The sequence below is a fragment of the Lithobates pipiens genome, unplaced genomic scaffold (assembly GCF_037356315.1).
Source record: "Lithobates pipiens isolate NorthernLeopardFrog02 unplaced genomic scaffold, aLitPip1_a1.2 Scaffold_30, whole genome shotgun sequence".
Classification (NCBI taxonomy): Eukaryota; Metazoa; Chordata; class Amphibia; order Anura; family Ranidae; genus Lithobates; species Lithobates pipiens.
Window position 1 is genome coordinate 45,773,365 of NW_027507791.1, and position 16,214 is coordinate 45,789,578.

Consider the following 16,214-nt stretch of genomic DNA (forward strand, 5'->3'; position numbering starts at 1 on the left):
TGTGGGCCCCTGAGGCTGAGACAGTGACCACAGAAGCATGGTGACACAGGAGTGCTTAGGATCAGTCCAGTATCGGTATGGCTGGATGCTCGTGGCTGGAGATGCAGCAGGAAGACCGGTAGGGCTGGGTAGACCAAGACTATGGTAGACTGGATCAAGGAGGAAACAGGAACTGGTGCGATTCGCAGAGCAGGACTGCAGCAGGCTGGAGGAGTGGATGCAGAGTCAGGCAGGCCAGGTCGGTAACGTTCTGGTGGATCAGGCAGAGCAGCAGGCAGAAAAGAAGTCCAAAAAGAAGCCGGAGTCAGGGTATCAAGCAGACAGGGTTAGTAAGAACAAGCCAGGTCAAAAAAGATTGGTCAGCACAGATAACAGGTTTCAGGACACACAGAAGCTGCAGACCAAACAGCAAGAAGTCTTTGGTGCACTTACTTTAAATAGCCCCTTTGGTGCCAATGTTGGTGACAAGTGCATGTGTGCGCGCCGGCGCGCCGTTAATGTGCGCATCTGCTGTGCGATTCCTGGTGCACGGCCATGCCTTTCCTGACAGTCACTGACCAAATCTGTCCGTATTAGGTCAATGATGTCACCAGAATTTCTGCCCATAGGTTATGATAGGTTATGAATGCAATCTATACACTGGGGGGGGGGGGGGACCTCTGGGGGAATCTAGGATGGAAAAGGACCTGGGGGTCCTAGTAGATGATAGGCTCAGCAATGACATGCAATGCCAAGCCACTGCTAACAAAGCAAACAGAATATTGGCATTAAAAACGGGATCAACTCCAGAGATAAAACGATAATTCTCCTGCTCTACGAGACTCTGGTCCGGCCGCACCTGGAGTATGCTGTCCAGTTGTGGGCACCAGTCCTATTTTAAAGGCTAATATGCAAGATATGCAACAGACAACACCAGCAATAAGGGGTATCTTCAGGTGTATACTGTGCTGGAGGCACACAACACCCACTTTAACTCCTGCAGATGCCTGTATTAGAGAACACCAGCAATAAAGGGTAGATACAGGTGTATACTGTGCTGTGCTGGAGGCATGCAACACCCACTAACTCCTGCAGATGCCTGTATTAGAGAACACCAGCAATAAAGGGTAGATACAGGTGTATACTGTGCTGGAGGCACACAACACCCACTAACTCCTGCAGATGTCTTTATTATAGAACACCAGCAATAAAGGGTAGATACAGGTATATATTGTGCTGTGCTGGAGGCACACAACACCCACTAACTCCTGCAGATGCCTGTATTAGAGAACACCAGCAATAAAGGGTAGATACAGGTGTATACTGTGCTGGAGGCACACAACACCCACAGAACACACTGTCCCTGCATATCTTACTCTTTCCCTGCACGCCGGAACACACTACACAAGGCCGCCTCTCTGGCGGCCTTATATAGTGTGGGGCGTGTACTAAACACCCTGAGCTATAATTGGCCACAGGCATCCTGCCTGTGGCCGATTATGGCTCTCCTCGCTGCTGGCGCCGTGATTGGCCAAGCATGCGGGGTCACAGTGCATGCTTGGCCAATCATGAGCCAGCAATGCACTTCGGTGGGGTAGTGCATTGTGGGCCGTTCGTGCCACACGAATTTGGTGCGAACGGTCCACAAAGTTCTGAATTCGCTGAACAGACGAGCGCCCGATGTTCGAGTCGAACACTGAGCTCAGCCCTACTGGTGACCCCACAATAGGGATAAAACTTTTTTGCAGAAGGGAGTTTAACAAGACCCGTGGCCACTCATTAAAATTTGAACAAAAAAGGTTTAATCCTAAACTACATAGAGAGTTCTTTACTGTAAGCCCTTGTACACACGGTCGGAGATTCCGACTACCAAATCCATCTGAGTAATTCCGACGGATTAATTCCGGAAGAGGTCCGGAAGTGATGTTGCATACATACGGTCGGACTAAGTTGTCGGAAAATCCGATTGTACATAACGTGATGACGTTATTTCGTTACGACGGGACTACGTTCAGGCTAGTAGACAATAGCTTTGGACTAGGAATTTGATCTGAGCATGCGTGGCACTTTGTCCGTCGGAGTAGGCTACACATGATCGGAGTATGTCAGATAGGAGCATTTTGTCGGAAAATTTTACAGGCAAGTTGGAAAACTTGGTCCGTCGGATATTCCGACGGAAACAGTCCGATGCAGACCACACACAGTCGGAATATCCGACAAAACAGTCCGATAGGACACATTCCGTCGGAATCTCCGACCGTGTGTACAAGGGCTAAGCGCGGCAAGGATGTGGAATTCCCTTCCACAGGCGGTGGTCTCAGCGGGGGGGGGGGGGGGGCATCGATAGTTTCGAGAAACTATTAGATAATAGTCGTAACTAAATAACGTCATCACGTTCTGAATGATCGGATTTTCCGACAACTTTGTCCGACCGTGTGTATGCAACACCAGTTTCAGACGGATTTTGACGGATTTTGTTGTCGGAATGTCCGACCGTGTGTACAAGGGCTTATTTTCAGGGGAAACAGGGTAGGGCTTATTTGGGGGGGGGGGGGGTAGGGCTTATATTGCAGCCATCACCGACAATCACGCTAGGTCTTATTTTCGGGGAAATGGGGTAGGGCTTATTTGGGGGGGTAGGGCTTATATTGCAGCCATCACTGACAATCACGCTAGGTGTTATTTTCGGGGGAAACAGGGTAGGGCTTATTTTTGGGGGTAGGGCTTATATTGCAGCCATCACCGACAATCACGCTAGGTCTTATTTTCGGGGTAAACAGGGTAGGGCTTATTTGGGGGGGGTAGGGCTTATATTGCAGCCATCACCGACAATCACGCTAGGTCTTATTTTCACTGAAACAGGGTAGGGCTTATTTGGGGGGGTAGGGCTTATATTGCAGCCATCACCGACAATCACGCTAGGTCTTATTTTCGGGGTAAACAGGGTAGGGCTTATTTTGGGGGTAGGGCTTATATTGCAGCCATCGCCGACAATCACGCTGGGTTTTATTTTGGGGGGAAACAGGGTAGTGGGTCGGGAGCCGCTGCATAAGTTCCGGAGGCTCGGTGAGCAGCATCTCCTTTTTTTTTACCTAAAATTACCATTTTTTTTTGTTTGTATCGCAAAAAATAAAAATCGTAGAGGCGATCAAATGCCGCCAAAATAAAGCTCTATTTGTGGGGGGGGGGGAAGGACGTCAATTTTGTTTCGGGTGCAACGTCGCGTTGTCAGTTAAGGCGTCTCAGCGCCGAATCGCAAAAAATGGCCTGGTGACTCAGCAGCCAAATCTTCCCGGGGCTGAAGGGGTTAAACAATCCTTTAATAGCACTTTAAGCTTCTAATTATTCCAGCTTTTTTTTAAAAATAATTTCTATATCAACATTTTTGTTGTGTTTTCAAAAATAGTAATTATCTGATTTATTTATATGACAGGTGACAATACTCTCGCCATAACTGGATACGTCTTCCTAGTAGTAGTACTAGTCATAATAATACTGGTAATTTGCTACTTTGTATATAAAAAGATATGCGGGGTAAGTTGCTTTTTATTCTTTATTCGAATCTCAATTTTATTATGTGTTCTTGTTTTCTGTGTCAGCAATGAATTGAATGCATCCATTACCAATACAGAAAATTGTTATTTGTTGCTTGTCCCGTCATCTCTGTCTGTGCTTACAGTTTCTGCCCAGGTTCTGACAAATATTGGGTCTCTGAATGATTCTACCTTGGACTTAAAGTGGACGTACACCCACGCTCATCCTCTCTAAACTATGGTCTTTTCAAAATGCAGACTCCATGTTTCTTTCATGGCAGGTTTGCCTTAGGCTCCATTCACATAGACGTGTAAGTATCAGTCCCCATATAAGCGGGGGGCGGCACAGTACATGTGATTCGCGCAAAAATCGCACCGCATTCCGTTGCAAATCACATGCAATGTCCAGTGATGGCTGAACAGCCACCCCCCCCCCCCAACCCCCTCGGTCCGGCACTTACCCGATTGGCGGCGGCGGGTGGCAGCGTGGTGCAGTGGCTCCGTGTCCTCTACTCCATGGCGGCTTCTAGCTCCTCCCCTCCTTCTCCTAGGCGTTCAATAGGATCGCCTGTCCTTTCAGCTAATTGGGTGACCAGTGTAAATACCTTCGACTGTCTACTTACCAAAAAGGGGTGATGTGGGGGTATTTGTACTGGTCTGGTATTTTGGGCCTCAAGAAATGAGGTGGGCTGTCAGTACATTGGGATTGATCAATTTTTATATACATATATATATACCATAGTATGTGGCTCCCTAACTATAAATTCATGAAGAACAATTATTTATTTGCAACATTTTATAACAGAAACAAAGAAAAAACGTTTTTGTTTTCAAAATTTTTTGTCTTTTTTTTAATTTATTTAGCAACATTAAAAACCCCAGTGGTGATTAACCACTTCAATACCAGGCACTCAAACACCTTCCTGCCCAGACCAATTTTGAGCTTTCAGCGCTGTCACATTTTGAATGACAATTGCGCGGTCATGCTACACTGTACCCAAATGAAATTTTTATCATTTTTTTTCCCACAAATAGAGCTTTCTTTTGGTGGTATTTGATCACCTCTACGGTTTTTATATTTTGCTAAACAAATAAAAAAAATTCCGAAAATTTTGAAAAAAAATGTTTTTTTTTGTTTCAGTTTCAAAACTTTGTAAATAAGTAAGTTTTCTCCTTCACTGATGGGCACTGATGGGGCTACACTGATGGGCACTGATAAGGCGGCACTGATGGGCACCAATGAGGTGGCCCCAATGAAGTGGCACTGATGAGGTGGCATTGATGTACACTGATATGTGGCACTGATGGGCACTGATAGGCGGCACTGATGGGTGGCACTGATGGGCGACACGGATGGGCACTGATAGGTGGAACAAATTGGCACTGATAGCTGGCATGGATTGGCATGGATGGGCGGCATGGGTGGGTATGGATAGGCGGTACAGATGGGCATGGATAGGCGGCACAGATGGGCATGGATAGGCGGCACAGATGGGCATGGATGGGCACTGATAGGCGGCACAGATGGGCACCGATAGGCGGCATTGTATTACATTATACTGTACTAATGGATGCCAATCAGTGCCAAACAATAATGCATGCCAATCAGTGATGCCCATTGTGGGCACTGATTGGCATCCATTGTGGGCACTGACTGGCATCCCTGGTGGTCTAGGGAGGATCACCTTGTACTGGGCATCCCTGGTGGTCTGGTGGCATCCCTGGCGGTCCAGTGTGGGCATCCTGGGGGGGGGGCTGCGCTGATAATCGATCAGCACAGACCCCCCCCTGTCAGAGGAGCAGCCGATCAGCTCTCCTCTACTCGCGTCGGACAGACGCGAGTGAGGAAAAGCCGATCACCGGCTTTTCCTATTTACACTGTGACACGGCTGATCACGTGGTAAAGAGTCTCTGTCGGAGACTCTTTACCAAGATCGTAGTTGCAGGGTGTCAGACTGATACCCTGCAACAACGATCGCCACGATGCGTGCCCCCGGGGGCACTCAGCGGCTCAAAATCCTGATCACGTCATATGACGTCTGGTCAGGATTTTGAAACCACTATGCCGCCGTGTATCTGCTATAGGGCGGGCGGCAAGTGATTAAATACCACCCAAAGAAAAAAAATGTACACACGCATCCCACCTTGAATGGGTACCTTTCACCGAATTACAGCATTGGGGCCTGGTGATGGACAAGAACAAGTCCGCTTTACAGGGTTATTCCACCCAAAAAGCTTTTATTTCAAGCAATGTATTGAATACCGGAAAGAAAGGTGATCTTGGCTAGGGGAAAGTGAGTTAGAATGGACAAGGATACAGGTAGAGATGGAGGAGGCCTTGGCCAAAGGATATAAGAGTCAGAGGAGGGGGTGACCATGAACAATGTATAGAGGAGATGGGGGTGGCCATTGGATTGGGGTGGAGGATACGGAACAGGAGGAGACAATAGACAGGGAATAGAGGAGGCAGCAAGGAAAGTGACTATTAATTGAAGAGGCAGACATGGAGATGGCCATGGATAGTTGGCAGAGAAGGCGGAGTGGATGGTGACCACAGACAAAGAATAGAGGAGACAGAGATGGAGGGTGACCATGAACAGGGTATAGACTAGACAGAGTGGCAAGTGACTATAAACAGAGAATAGAGAAGGAAGAGAGGGAGTCCACCATGGACATAGAAGGCAAGGTAGGAGGTGACCATGCACAAGGCATAGAGAAGACAGATAAGGAGTAAAAAAATGAATACAGAGGGCAGACGGAGGAAGGAATTGATGAGAGTGACCATGAACAGTGAATAAAGGGGGCAGAAATGGAGATAACCATAGACAGGGAATAGAGGAAGCAGAGAGGGAAGTGACCATAGAAAGAGAACAGGGTAGACAGGGAAGAAGAAGAACATCGAGATGGGAAAGAGGAGGCAGAGAGGGAAGTAATCCTGGAGAATAGACGATAGAGAAGACAGAGATAGAGGTAATCAAGGGATAGAGGAAGCAGAACCGGGTGGTAACCATGATCAGGGGTGAGAGGAGGAAGAGATGAAGAGGACTATGGACAGAAGATAAGGAGGCAGAGATGGAGGTGAGGAGGTTGGAATGGGGGGGGGGGGGGGGGGTGGTGGTTGATAGGGGATAGAGGAGGCAGAGTGAAATGTAAGACAAGGAATAGAGGAGGAACAGTTTAGTCAACCAATGGAGGGGTTACTATTGACAAGGGATAAAGAAGGTGGGGGAAAGTTGACCATGGACATGGCATAGAGGAGGCACAACAGGAGATAACCATGGGACAGAGAATAAATGAGTCAGGGTGAAACCGGATAACGGCTAACAGGCAAAGAAGAAAGAAGACCAGCAGTCAATCCTTCACTGGGGATGTTTTGCAGTTCTTAAATTAGATTATATATAATTTAAATGTAATGATGCCTTGTAGCAGTGGTCTTCAAACTGTGGCCCGGGGGCTGAATATGGCCCTTTGCCTGCCCTTATCTAGCCCTTGGGGCACTATTCTTTCAACGGACACCAACAATGGAACACTATTTCTCCCACTGACACCAACAATGGAGCACCATTTCTCCCACTGACCAACAATGGGACACCCTTTCTCCCACTGACCAAAAATGGGACACCATTTCTCCCGCTGACACCAACAATGGGGCACCATTTCTCCCACTGACACCAACAATGGGACACCCAATATAAAAAAGGGGAGGAAATTAAGGGCAGGGGGGCATTGGGACTTTATATGAAACACACTTACTCGGGTAGGATGAGACATTGAATATAATCGAGAAAAATATTATATAATAACAGCAATGGGCATAATGCAATAATTAGTATATATTTAATAAGATTGCAAAAAATATGATACAAAATAAATAGACATGATTAATGCGTCATACTGTAATATAATTAATAACAGCAAGATACGTAAACATAATTAATACAAATATCATAATAGAATTCTTAATATAGTAAGCTATGTACAACAACAATGGGACACCATTTCTCCCACTGACACCAAAAATGGGACACCATTTATCCCACTGACCAACAATAGGACACCATTTCTCCCACTGACACCAACAATGGGTCATCCATTTCTCCCACTGACACCAACAATGGGACACCATTTCTCCCACTGACACCAACAATGGGTCATCCATTTCTCCCACTGACGCCAACAATGGGACACCATTTCTCCCACTGACACCAACAATGGGTCATCCATTTCTCCCACTGACACCAACAATGGGTCATCCATTTCTCCCACTGACACCAACAATAGGACACCATTTCTCCCACTGACACCAACAATGGGTCATCCATTTCTCCCATTGACACCAACAATAGGACACCATTTCTCCCACTGACACCAACAATGGGTCATCCATTTCTCCCACTGACACCAACAATGGGTCATCCATTTCTCCCACTGACACCAACAATAGGACACCATTTCTCCCACTGACACCAACAATGGGTCATCCATTTCTCCCACTGACACCAACAATGGGTCATCCATTTCTCCCACTGACACCAACAATGGGTCATCCATTTCTCCCACTGACACCAACAATGGGTCATCCATTTCTCCCACTGACGCCAACAATGGGACACCATTTCTCCCACTGACACCAACAATGGGACCCCATTTCTCCCACTAAAATCAATGGTGGGTCATTATTTATCCCCAATAATATTGGGGAATTTTCTAATCCCACTGGCCCAAATCCGGCCCCCCTAAAGCCTGAAAGACAGTAAACTGGCCCTTTGGAAAGTTTGGAGACCCCTGCCTGGAGGGTCAACTGATAGGACTGAATATTATTGCACAGGTCTCATTGTCTCGAAGATTGCTTGCTGTTTATATGTATTTATTTTTTTCTCAAAGTCCCTCTATGTGCAAATGTAATATTTCAGTGTGTCTTGCAGACTTTGGTGGTGAATTCCCTGTGCTTATTTCCCAGGTCTGCACACGTGCTGGGGCTATTATAGGGGCTTCAACCATCCAAGCCACATTATTTAATGTAGTAGAATGCACAAACATGGCCACAAAACCACGTCACAAAACCACGGGCAGAACCCACGGCAGCCAGAAACTATGGCAGAGGAATTTCACTGCTGAAGTCTCCAAGGGTCTTAAGAATTCGGCCTGTAACTTGACCCACCAGATTCCACCTAAGACGGGAATGCTACTTTTTCAAAGTTTGCCCTTTTTTTATAATTATTACAGGTATTTCAACCCTTAACAGTTACATTCATATAATGTTTACTAATTCTTATGTTCCATTTTAGCAGGAGCAAAATCAGGGAAACAACCCCAGTAAGTAAATCTTCATCTACATTTTCTTACTCTGGCATATGGCAGCTTTCCATTAATACACACGACAACGAGTTTGAGGTGTTGACTTGGCCTTCAAATTCTCCCAATCTCAATCCAATCGAGCATCTGCGGGATGTGCTGCGAAAAAAGTCAAATCCATGGAGGCCCCCACCTCACAGTTTACAGGACCTAAAACTTTGCTCCCAACTGTCTCTGATTTCGAGGGACTGTCCCTGATTTGGAACAAAGTCCCTCTTTACTCCTCATTTGTCCCTCATTTTGGTTTATTCTCTATAGTTGTACATAAAATGCACTATTTATCTTTCAACAACGGTTTGCCAGTGATAAACCTTTCACCCAATCTATAAATTTGCTGCATTTCTAAATTTCCAAAGCCAGTATAGAAAAATAATAGTGGTAAAAAAAGCACTTGTGGGTTTCATTTATACAGTGGAACCTTGGATTAGGAGCATAATCCGTTCCTGGAGAATGCTTCCAATCCAAAGTACTCGCATATCAAAGCGAGTTTCCCCATAGAAGTCAATGGAAACGAAGATAATTCTTTCCGCATTGACTTCTATTGCATGCAATACCGCATGTGGCCAGAGGTGGGGGGGTGCCGGAGAGCCTCGGAAATACTCGGGGACAGCTCGGCTGCACTCGGAAACCCTCAGAAAGGCTCAGAAACACTTGGGAACTGAGTATTTCCAAGTGTTTCAGAGAGTTTCCGAGTATTTCCGAATGGTTCCGAACCATTCCGAGTGTCACCAGCGCTCCCACACCTCTGGCCAAATGTGGTACTGCACACCACATTAGCTTGAATTCTGCTCGTTTTGGGAGACTACACTCGCAAACCGAGTCAGGATTTAAAAAAGAAAAAGTTGCTTGTCTTTCAAAACGATCGTTAACTGCGTTAATTGTTAACCAAGGTTCGACTTTATTTATTTGTATAATTTCACTTTTAGGGGGTGTGTCCCATGCCTACATATTTTGACTAATAGATGTACCTCATTTCCATCTCAAAAAGTTGGGAGGTATGCCTAAAGCATGGATGCTCTACCTGGTGCGGAACTACAATTTCCATCTAGCCACAGGTTGAGCACCCATGACCTAAAGGATCTGCTATTGACGGCTTGGTAACAGATACCACAGCATGTAAAACAAAACCAAGGAGATTTCCAAACTCAACTTACCGACCAGCCTGTGACCAACCGAATTGACCTGTCCAACGGTATGCATTAAAAATAGGCCACAGGGCCCTGGCAAGGCACACCATTTTCTGTGGGCCTAATCTAATTTCTGTGAGTCTCCAACAATGGAAGCACATGCAACTTCATGGACAGGTGGAGGACAGGTAAATCTCAAGAAAGCCCACCCCTCCTTAAAGGCCTTCAAGGTCAAATTTGGTTGGTCGCAGGCTGTTCGGTAAGTTGAGCTTGGAAAATTCCTTGGTTTGGTTTTACATGCCTTGCCCTTCCAATGCTCCTTGCTGCAGTGACCAGTTATAGGTGGTGGCGGTGACCACTTGTAGATACCACAACATAACTTCATAGGTCTAGTGGAGTCCATGCCTTGATGGGTTATGGTGGGTGGTGATAATGTTGTGACTGTTTAGCGTATATATCCAACTATATACCCAAACTATTTAATATGATGACAAACCTTGAAAATCCATAAGGCAGACCCATCTACCACATAGCTGGTGGTAGATCTAAAGGAGATTTTCCAATCAGATTGTGTAGCGTAAGATACCCCATTTTCTGTGGGTCTAATCCTAATTTCTGCGAGTCTCCAACAATGGAAGCACATGTAATTTAAAGGACAGGTGGAGGACAGGTAAATCTCAAGGGAGCCCACCCCTCCTTAAAGGCCTTCAAGGTCAAATTTGGTTGGTCGGTAAGTTGAGCTTGGAAATTTCCTTGGTTTGGTTTTACATGCCTTGCCCTTCCAATGCTCCTTGCTGCAGTGACCATAGGTGGGGGCGGTGACCACTTGTAGATACCGCAGCATAACTTCATAGGTCTAGTGGAGTCCATGCCTTGATGGGTTATGGTGGGTGGTGATAACGTTGTGACTGTTTAGCGTATATATCCAACTATATACCGTATTTTTCGGACTATAAGGCGCACCGGATTATAAGGCGCACTAGCAACGACCGGCTGATAAAATGGATATTTCCATATATAAGGCGCATCGGACTATAAGGCGCACCGGATTATAAGGCGCACTAGCAACGACCGGCTGATAAAATGGATATTTCCATATATATAAAGCGCATCGGACTATAAGGCGCACGGTCGATTTTGGGAGAAAATTTAGGCTTTTACGTGCGCCTTATAGTCCGAAGGTTTACGTCAAGATGACAGATACTGTTAACAAAGAACTCCAGCGATGTCAACAGGTCATATATAAGGCGCACCGGACTATAAGGCGCACGGTCGTTTTTGGGAGAAAATTTAGGCTTTTACGTGCGCCTTATAGTCCGAAAAATACGGTACCCAAACTATTTAATATGATGACAAACCTTGAAAATCCATAAGGCAGACCCATCTACCACATAGCTGGTGGTAGATCTATTGTGTAGCGTATGTTTAGCTTAAGAATCGGGTAGTAGTCAGGCAGGGGCGGACTGACCATTGGGCCACTTGGGCACTGCCCGAGGGCCCCATGCCACTAGGGGACCCCATCAAGGTTGCCAGCCTCAGTAAACTCAGGGACAGTATGTAAAAAGTTGTGTTTTTTTTTACATCTGTCTTTGAAATGTCCCTTACCGACATCCCTTTGGTCTAAAAATCCTGAGATTATAGCTGTCCCACCTCTCCAGTACCTTCTCAGCCAATAGAAACATGTCTGTGCATACTGTGTGATTGTATATTGTGTGTGTGTGTGTGTGTGTTTGTGTATACTGTGTGCCCCCATAATCTCTGATTGCCTGGGGGCCCCATAATCTCCTATTGCCCAGGGGCCCCATGAGTTGTCAGTCCGCCCCTGTAGTCAGGGCTTTAAAAGTTAGGATTAAGCCTTGCCCTCATGTCAGTCAACTGTCAAATGCTGGGGTCTCACATGGTAGCAGAAGAAAGGGCAGGAAGCAGGAAAGGGTGGGGTATAATCATAACTCAAAGAGTTGAGGCCATAGAGCTCAGGCTTAGGATACAAATGTCTGAACGAAGATGTGGATACTTATGAGTTATGGGCCGTACACACGATAGGATTTTCCGACAACAAATGTTGGATGCGAGCTTGTTGTCGGAAAGTCTCCATAGAACATTTGTTGTCGGAATTTCCACCAACAAATGTTTGAGAGCAGGTTCTCAAATTTTCCGACAACGAGACTTGTCGAAAATTCTGAGCGTGCGTACACAATTTCCGACGCACAAAAGTCCACGCATGCTCGGAATCAAGCAGAAGAGCCACACTGGATATTGATCTTAATTTTCCTCGGCTCATCGTACGTGTTTTACGTCGCTGCGTTCTTGGCGTTCGGAATTTCCGAAAACATTTGTGTGACCGGTGTGTATGCAAGACAAGTTTGAACCAACATCCTTCTGAAAAAAATCCCACGGTTTTGTTGTTGGAAAATCCTATCGTGTGTATGGGGCATTAGGGTGAGCATAGGGAAACCAAATTAATATTGTTACCTTACGGAGCAGGGCCCCCTTTAAATGACCCTGACATTTTTTTTACAAACCCTAAAACATTTAATTAACCACTTGCCGACCGCCGCACGACGATATACGTCGGCAGAATGGCACGGGCAGGCATATGGGCGTATATATAAGTCCCTGCCTGCCCGCGGGTGGGGGGCCCGATCGGGCCCCCCCCCGGTGCCTGCGGCGGTCGGCATTCCTTCGAGAGCGATCCGGGATGAGGGGGCGGCCATTCATTCATGGCCACCCCCTCGTGATCGCTCTCGACGAATGGAAATCCCCCGTGACATCACTTCCTCTCCTGTAATGTAAACACAGGAGAGGAAGTGATGTATTCTCTCCTCCGTGTCGGTATTTTTCGTTCCGACACGGAGGAGAGCGGATCGGTGAGTTGCACCAACACTCTACACACACAGTAGAACATGCCAGGCACACTCACACCCCCCCTTTACCCCCCGATCACCCCCCCAATTACCCCTGCCCCCCAGTCACAGTGACACCAATGTCATTTTTTATTTTTTTTTGCATTGGTGTCATTTGTGACTGTAATAACTGTTAGGGCAGTTAGAGTTAGCCCCCTTTAGTTCTAATGTACCCCCCTAACCCCCCCAATAAAGGTTTAACCCCGTGATCACCCCCCGTCGCCAGTGTCACTAAGGCTGGGTTCACATTGCAGCGGTTTATGAGAACGAATGTGATTCGCACCGCACTGCAGTGCAAATCACATCCGATCTCTGTGCGATTCGAGTTCAGCCATTCGCCGCACCCGCCGCACCCGCCGCACCCGCCGCAAATTCGCACGGGACCCTTTTTTTGGCCCGCAGCAGAATCGGATCGCATGGGTGTTCACACCATGCGATCCGAGTTTGCAGATCGCACTGCGATATGCGAACTGATCTGGGGGTGTCAGTAACATTTCACTGACACTCCCAGCAGTTCGCATAGGGCAGTGTGAACTGCCGCCGGGAGGCATGCGATGCGGGAACCCGCCGCGGATTCGCGGCGTTTCCGCATCGCTCCAGTGTGAACCCAGCCTAATAAGCGATCATTTTTCTGATCGCCGTATTAGTGTCACAGGTGACGCTAGTTAGGCAGGTAGGTATTTAGGTTCGCCGCAGCTTTTTATAGCGCCAGGGACCCCCATATACTACCGCATAAAGCCCCCTGATTGCCCCCTAGTTAACCCTTTCACCTGTGATCACCATATAACTGTTACAGGTGACGCTGGTTGGTTAGTTATTTTTTTATAGTTTCAGGGCACCCGCCATTTATTACCTAATAAAGGTTTAACCCCCTGATCACCCGGCGGGTGTCATTTGTGACTAATAACTGTTAGGGCAGTTAGGGTTAGCCCCCTTTAGTTCTAAGGTACCCCCCTAACCCCCCCAATAAAGGTTTAACCCCGTGATCACCCCCCGTCGCCAGTGTCACTAAGGCTGGGTTCACATTGCAGCGGTTTGAGAACGGATGTGATTCGCACCGCACTGCAGTGCAAATCACATCCGATCTCTGTGCGATTCGAGTTCAGCCATTCGCCGCACCCGCCACACCCGCCGCACCCGCCGCAAATTCGCACGGGACCCTTTTTTTGGCCCGCAGCAGAATCGGATCGCATGGGTGTTCACACCATGCGATCCGAGTTTGCAGATCGCACTGCGATATGCGAACTGATCTGGGGGTGTCAGTAACATTTCACTGACACTCCCAGCAGTTCGCATAGGGCAGTGTGAACTGCCGCCGGGAGGCATGCGATGCGGGAACCCGCCGCGCATTCGTGGCGTTCCCGCATCGCTCCAGTGTGAACCCAGCCTAATAAGCGATCGTTTTTCTGATCGCTGTATTAGTGTCACAGGTGACGCTAGTTAGGCAGGTAGGTATTTAGGTTCGCCGCAGCTTTTTATAGCGCCAGGGACCCCCATATACTACCGCATAAAGCCCCCTGATTGCCCCCTAGTTAACCCTTTCACCAGTGATCACCATATAACTGTTACAGGTGACGCTGGTTGGTTAGTTATTTTTTTATAGTTTCAGGGCACCCGCCATTTATTACCTAGTCTCACTAGTGTACCCCTAAATTTAGGGGTGTCTACTTTCCAAAATGGGGTCATTTGGGGGGGGTTTGTGCCATCTTGGCATTTTATGGCCTTCAAAACTGTAACGCCCTTAGAAAGCCTGAAGGCGGTGCTTGGTTTTCGGGGCCCCGTACGCGGCTAGGCTCCCAAAAAGTCCCACATATGTGGTATCCCCGTACTCAGGAGAAGCAGCAGAATTTATTTTGGGGTGTCATTTCACATATGCCCATGGCATGCGTGAGCAATATATCATTTAGTGACAACTTTGTGAAAAAAAATAAAAAAATAAAAAGTTTGTAATTTTCCCGCAACTTGTGGCAAAATATAAAATATTCCATGGACTCAACATGCCTCTCAGCAAATAGCTTGGGGTGTCTACTTTCTAAAATGGGGTCATTTGTGGGGGTTTTGTGCCATCTTGGCATTTTATGGCCTTCAAAACTGTAATAGGTAGTGAGAAGTGAACTCAAAAATTTACGCCCTTAGAAAGCCTGAAGGCGGTGCTTGGTTTTCGGGGCCCCGTACGCGGCTAGGCTCCCAAAAAGTCCCACATATGTGGTATCCCCGTACTCAGGAGAAGCAGCAGAATTTATTTTGGGGTGTCATTTCACATATGCCCATGGCATGCGTGAGCAATATATCATTTAGTGACAACTTTGTGAAAAAAAATAAAAAAATAAAAAGTTTGTAATTTTCCCGCAACTTGTGGCAAAATATAAAATATTCCATGGACTCAACATGCCTCTCAGCAAATAGCTTGGGGTGTCTACTTTCTAAAATGGGGTCATTTGTGGGGGTTTTGTGCCATCTTGGCATTTTATGGCCTTCAAAACTGTAATAGGTAGTGAGAAGTGAACTCAAAAATTTACGCCCTTAGAAAGCCTGAAGGCGGTGCTTGGTTTTCGGGGCCCCGTACGCGGCTAGGCTCCCAAAAAGTCCCACATATGTGGTATCCCCGTACTCAGGATAAGCAGCAGAATTTATTTTGGGGTGTCATTTCACATATGCCCATGGCATGTGTGAGCAATATATCATTTAGTGACAACTTTGTGAAAAAAAAAAAAAAAAAAAAAAGTTTGTAATTTTCCCGCAACTTGTGGCAAAATATAAAATATTCCATGAACTCAACATGCCTCTCAGCAAATAGCTTGGGGTGTCTACTTTCTAAAATGGGGTCATTTGTGGGGGTTTTGTGCCATCTTGGCATTTTATGGCCTTCAAAACTGTAATAGGTAGTGAGAAGTGAACTCAAAAATTTACGCCCTTAGAAAGCCTGAAGGCGGTGCTTGGTTTTCGGGGCCCCGTACGCAGCTAGGCTCCCAAAAAGTCCCACATATGTGGTATCCCCGTACTCAGGAGAAGCAGCAGAATTTATTTTGGGGTGTCATTTCACATACGCCCATAGCATGTGTGAGCAATATATCATTTAGTGACAACTTTGTGTAAAAAAAAAAAAAAAAATTTTTTTTTGTCATTATTCAATCGCTTGAGGCAAAAAAATAAAATATTCAATGGGCTCAACATGCCTCTTATCAATTTCCTTAGGGGGTCTACTTTCCAAAATGGGGTCATTTGGGGGGGTTTTGTACTGCCCTGCCATTTTAGCACCTCAAGAAATGAGATAGGCAGTCGTAAACTAAAAGCTGCGTAAATTCCAGAAAACGTAC

At 46.6% G+C, this 16,214-nt stretch overlaps 1 protein-coding gene across 2 annotated transcripts in view; it reads left to right on the forward strand.

The window, feature by feature from the left end:
- LOC143942759 (uncharacterized) overlaps window positions 1-9,427 on the forward strand; it is a 31,053-nt gene extending 21,626 nt beyond the window's left edge. Inside the window, exons 6-7 of one of the 2 annotated variants that reach the window (XM_077464149.1) lie at window positions 3,413-3,513; window positions 8,801-9,425. In XM_077464149.1, the coding sequence (XP_077320275.1) occupies window positions 3,413-3,513; window positions 8,801-8,836 (137 nt within the window). In that variant the 3' untranslated portion in view covers window positions 8,837-9,425. Of the gene's footprint in view, window positions 1-3,412; window positions 3,514-8,800 lie in introns of both variants that reach the window. The other variant, XM_077464150.1, reaches the window with a different exon arrangement.
- Window positions 9,428-16,214: the final 6,787 nt, after the last annotated feature.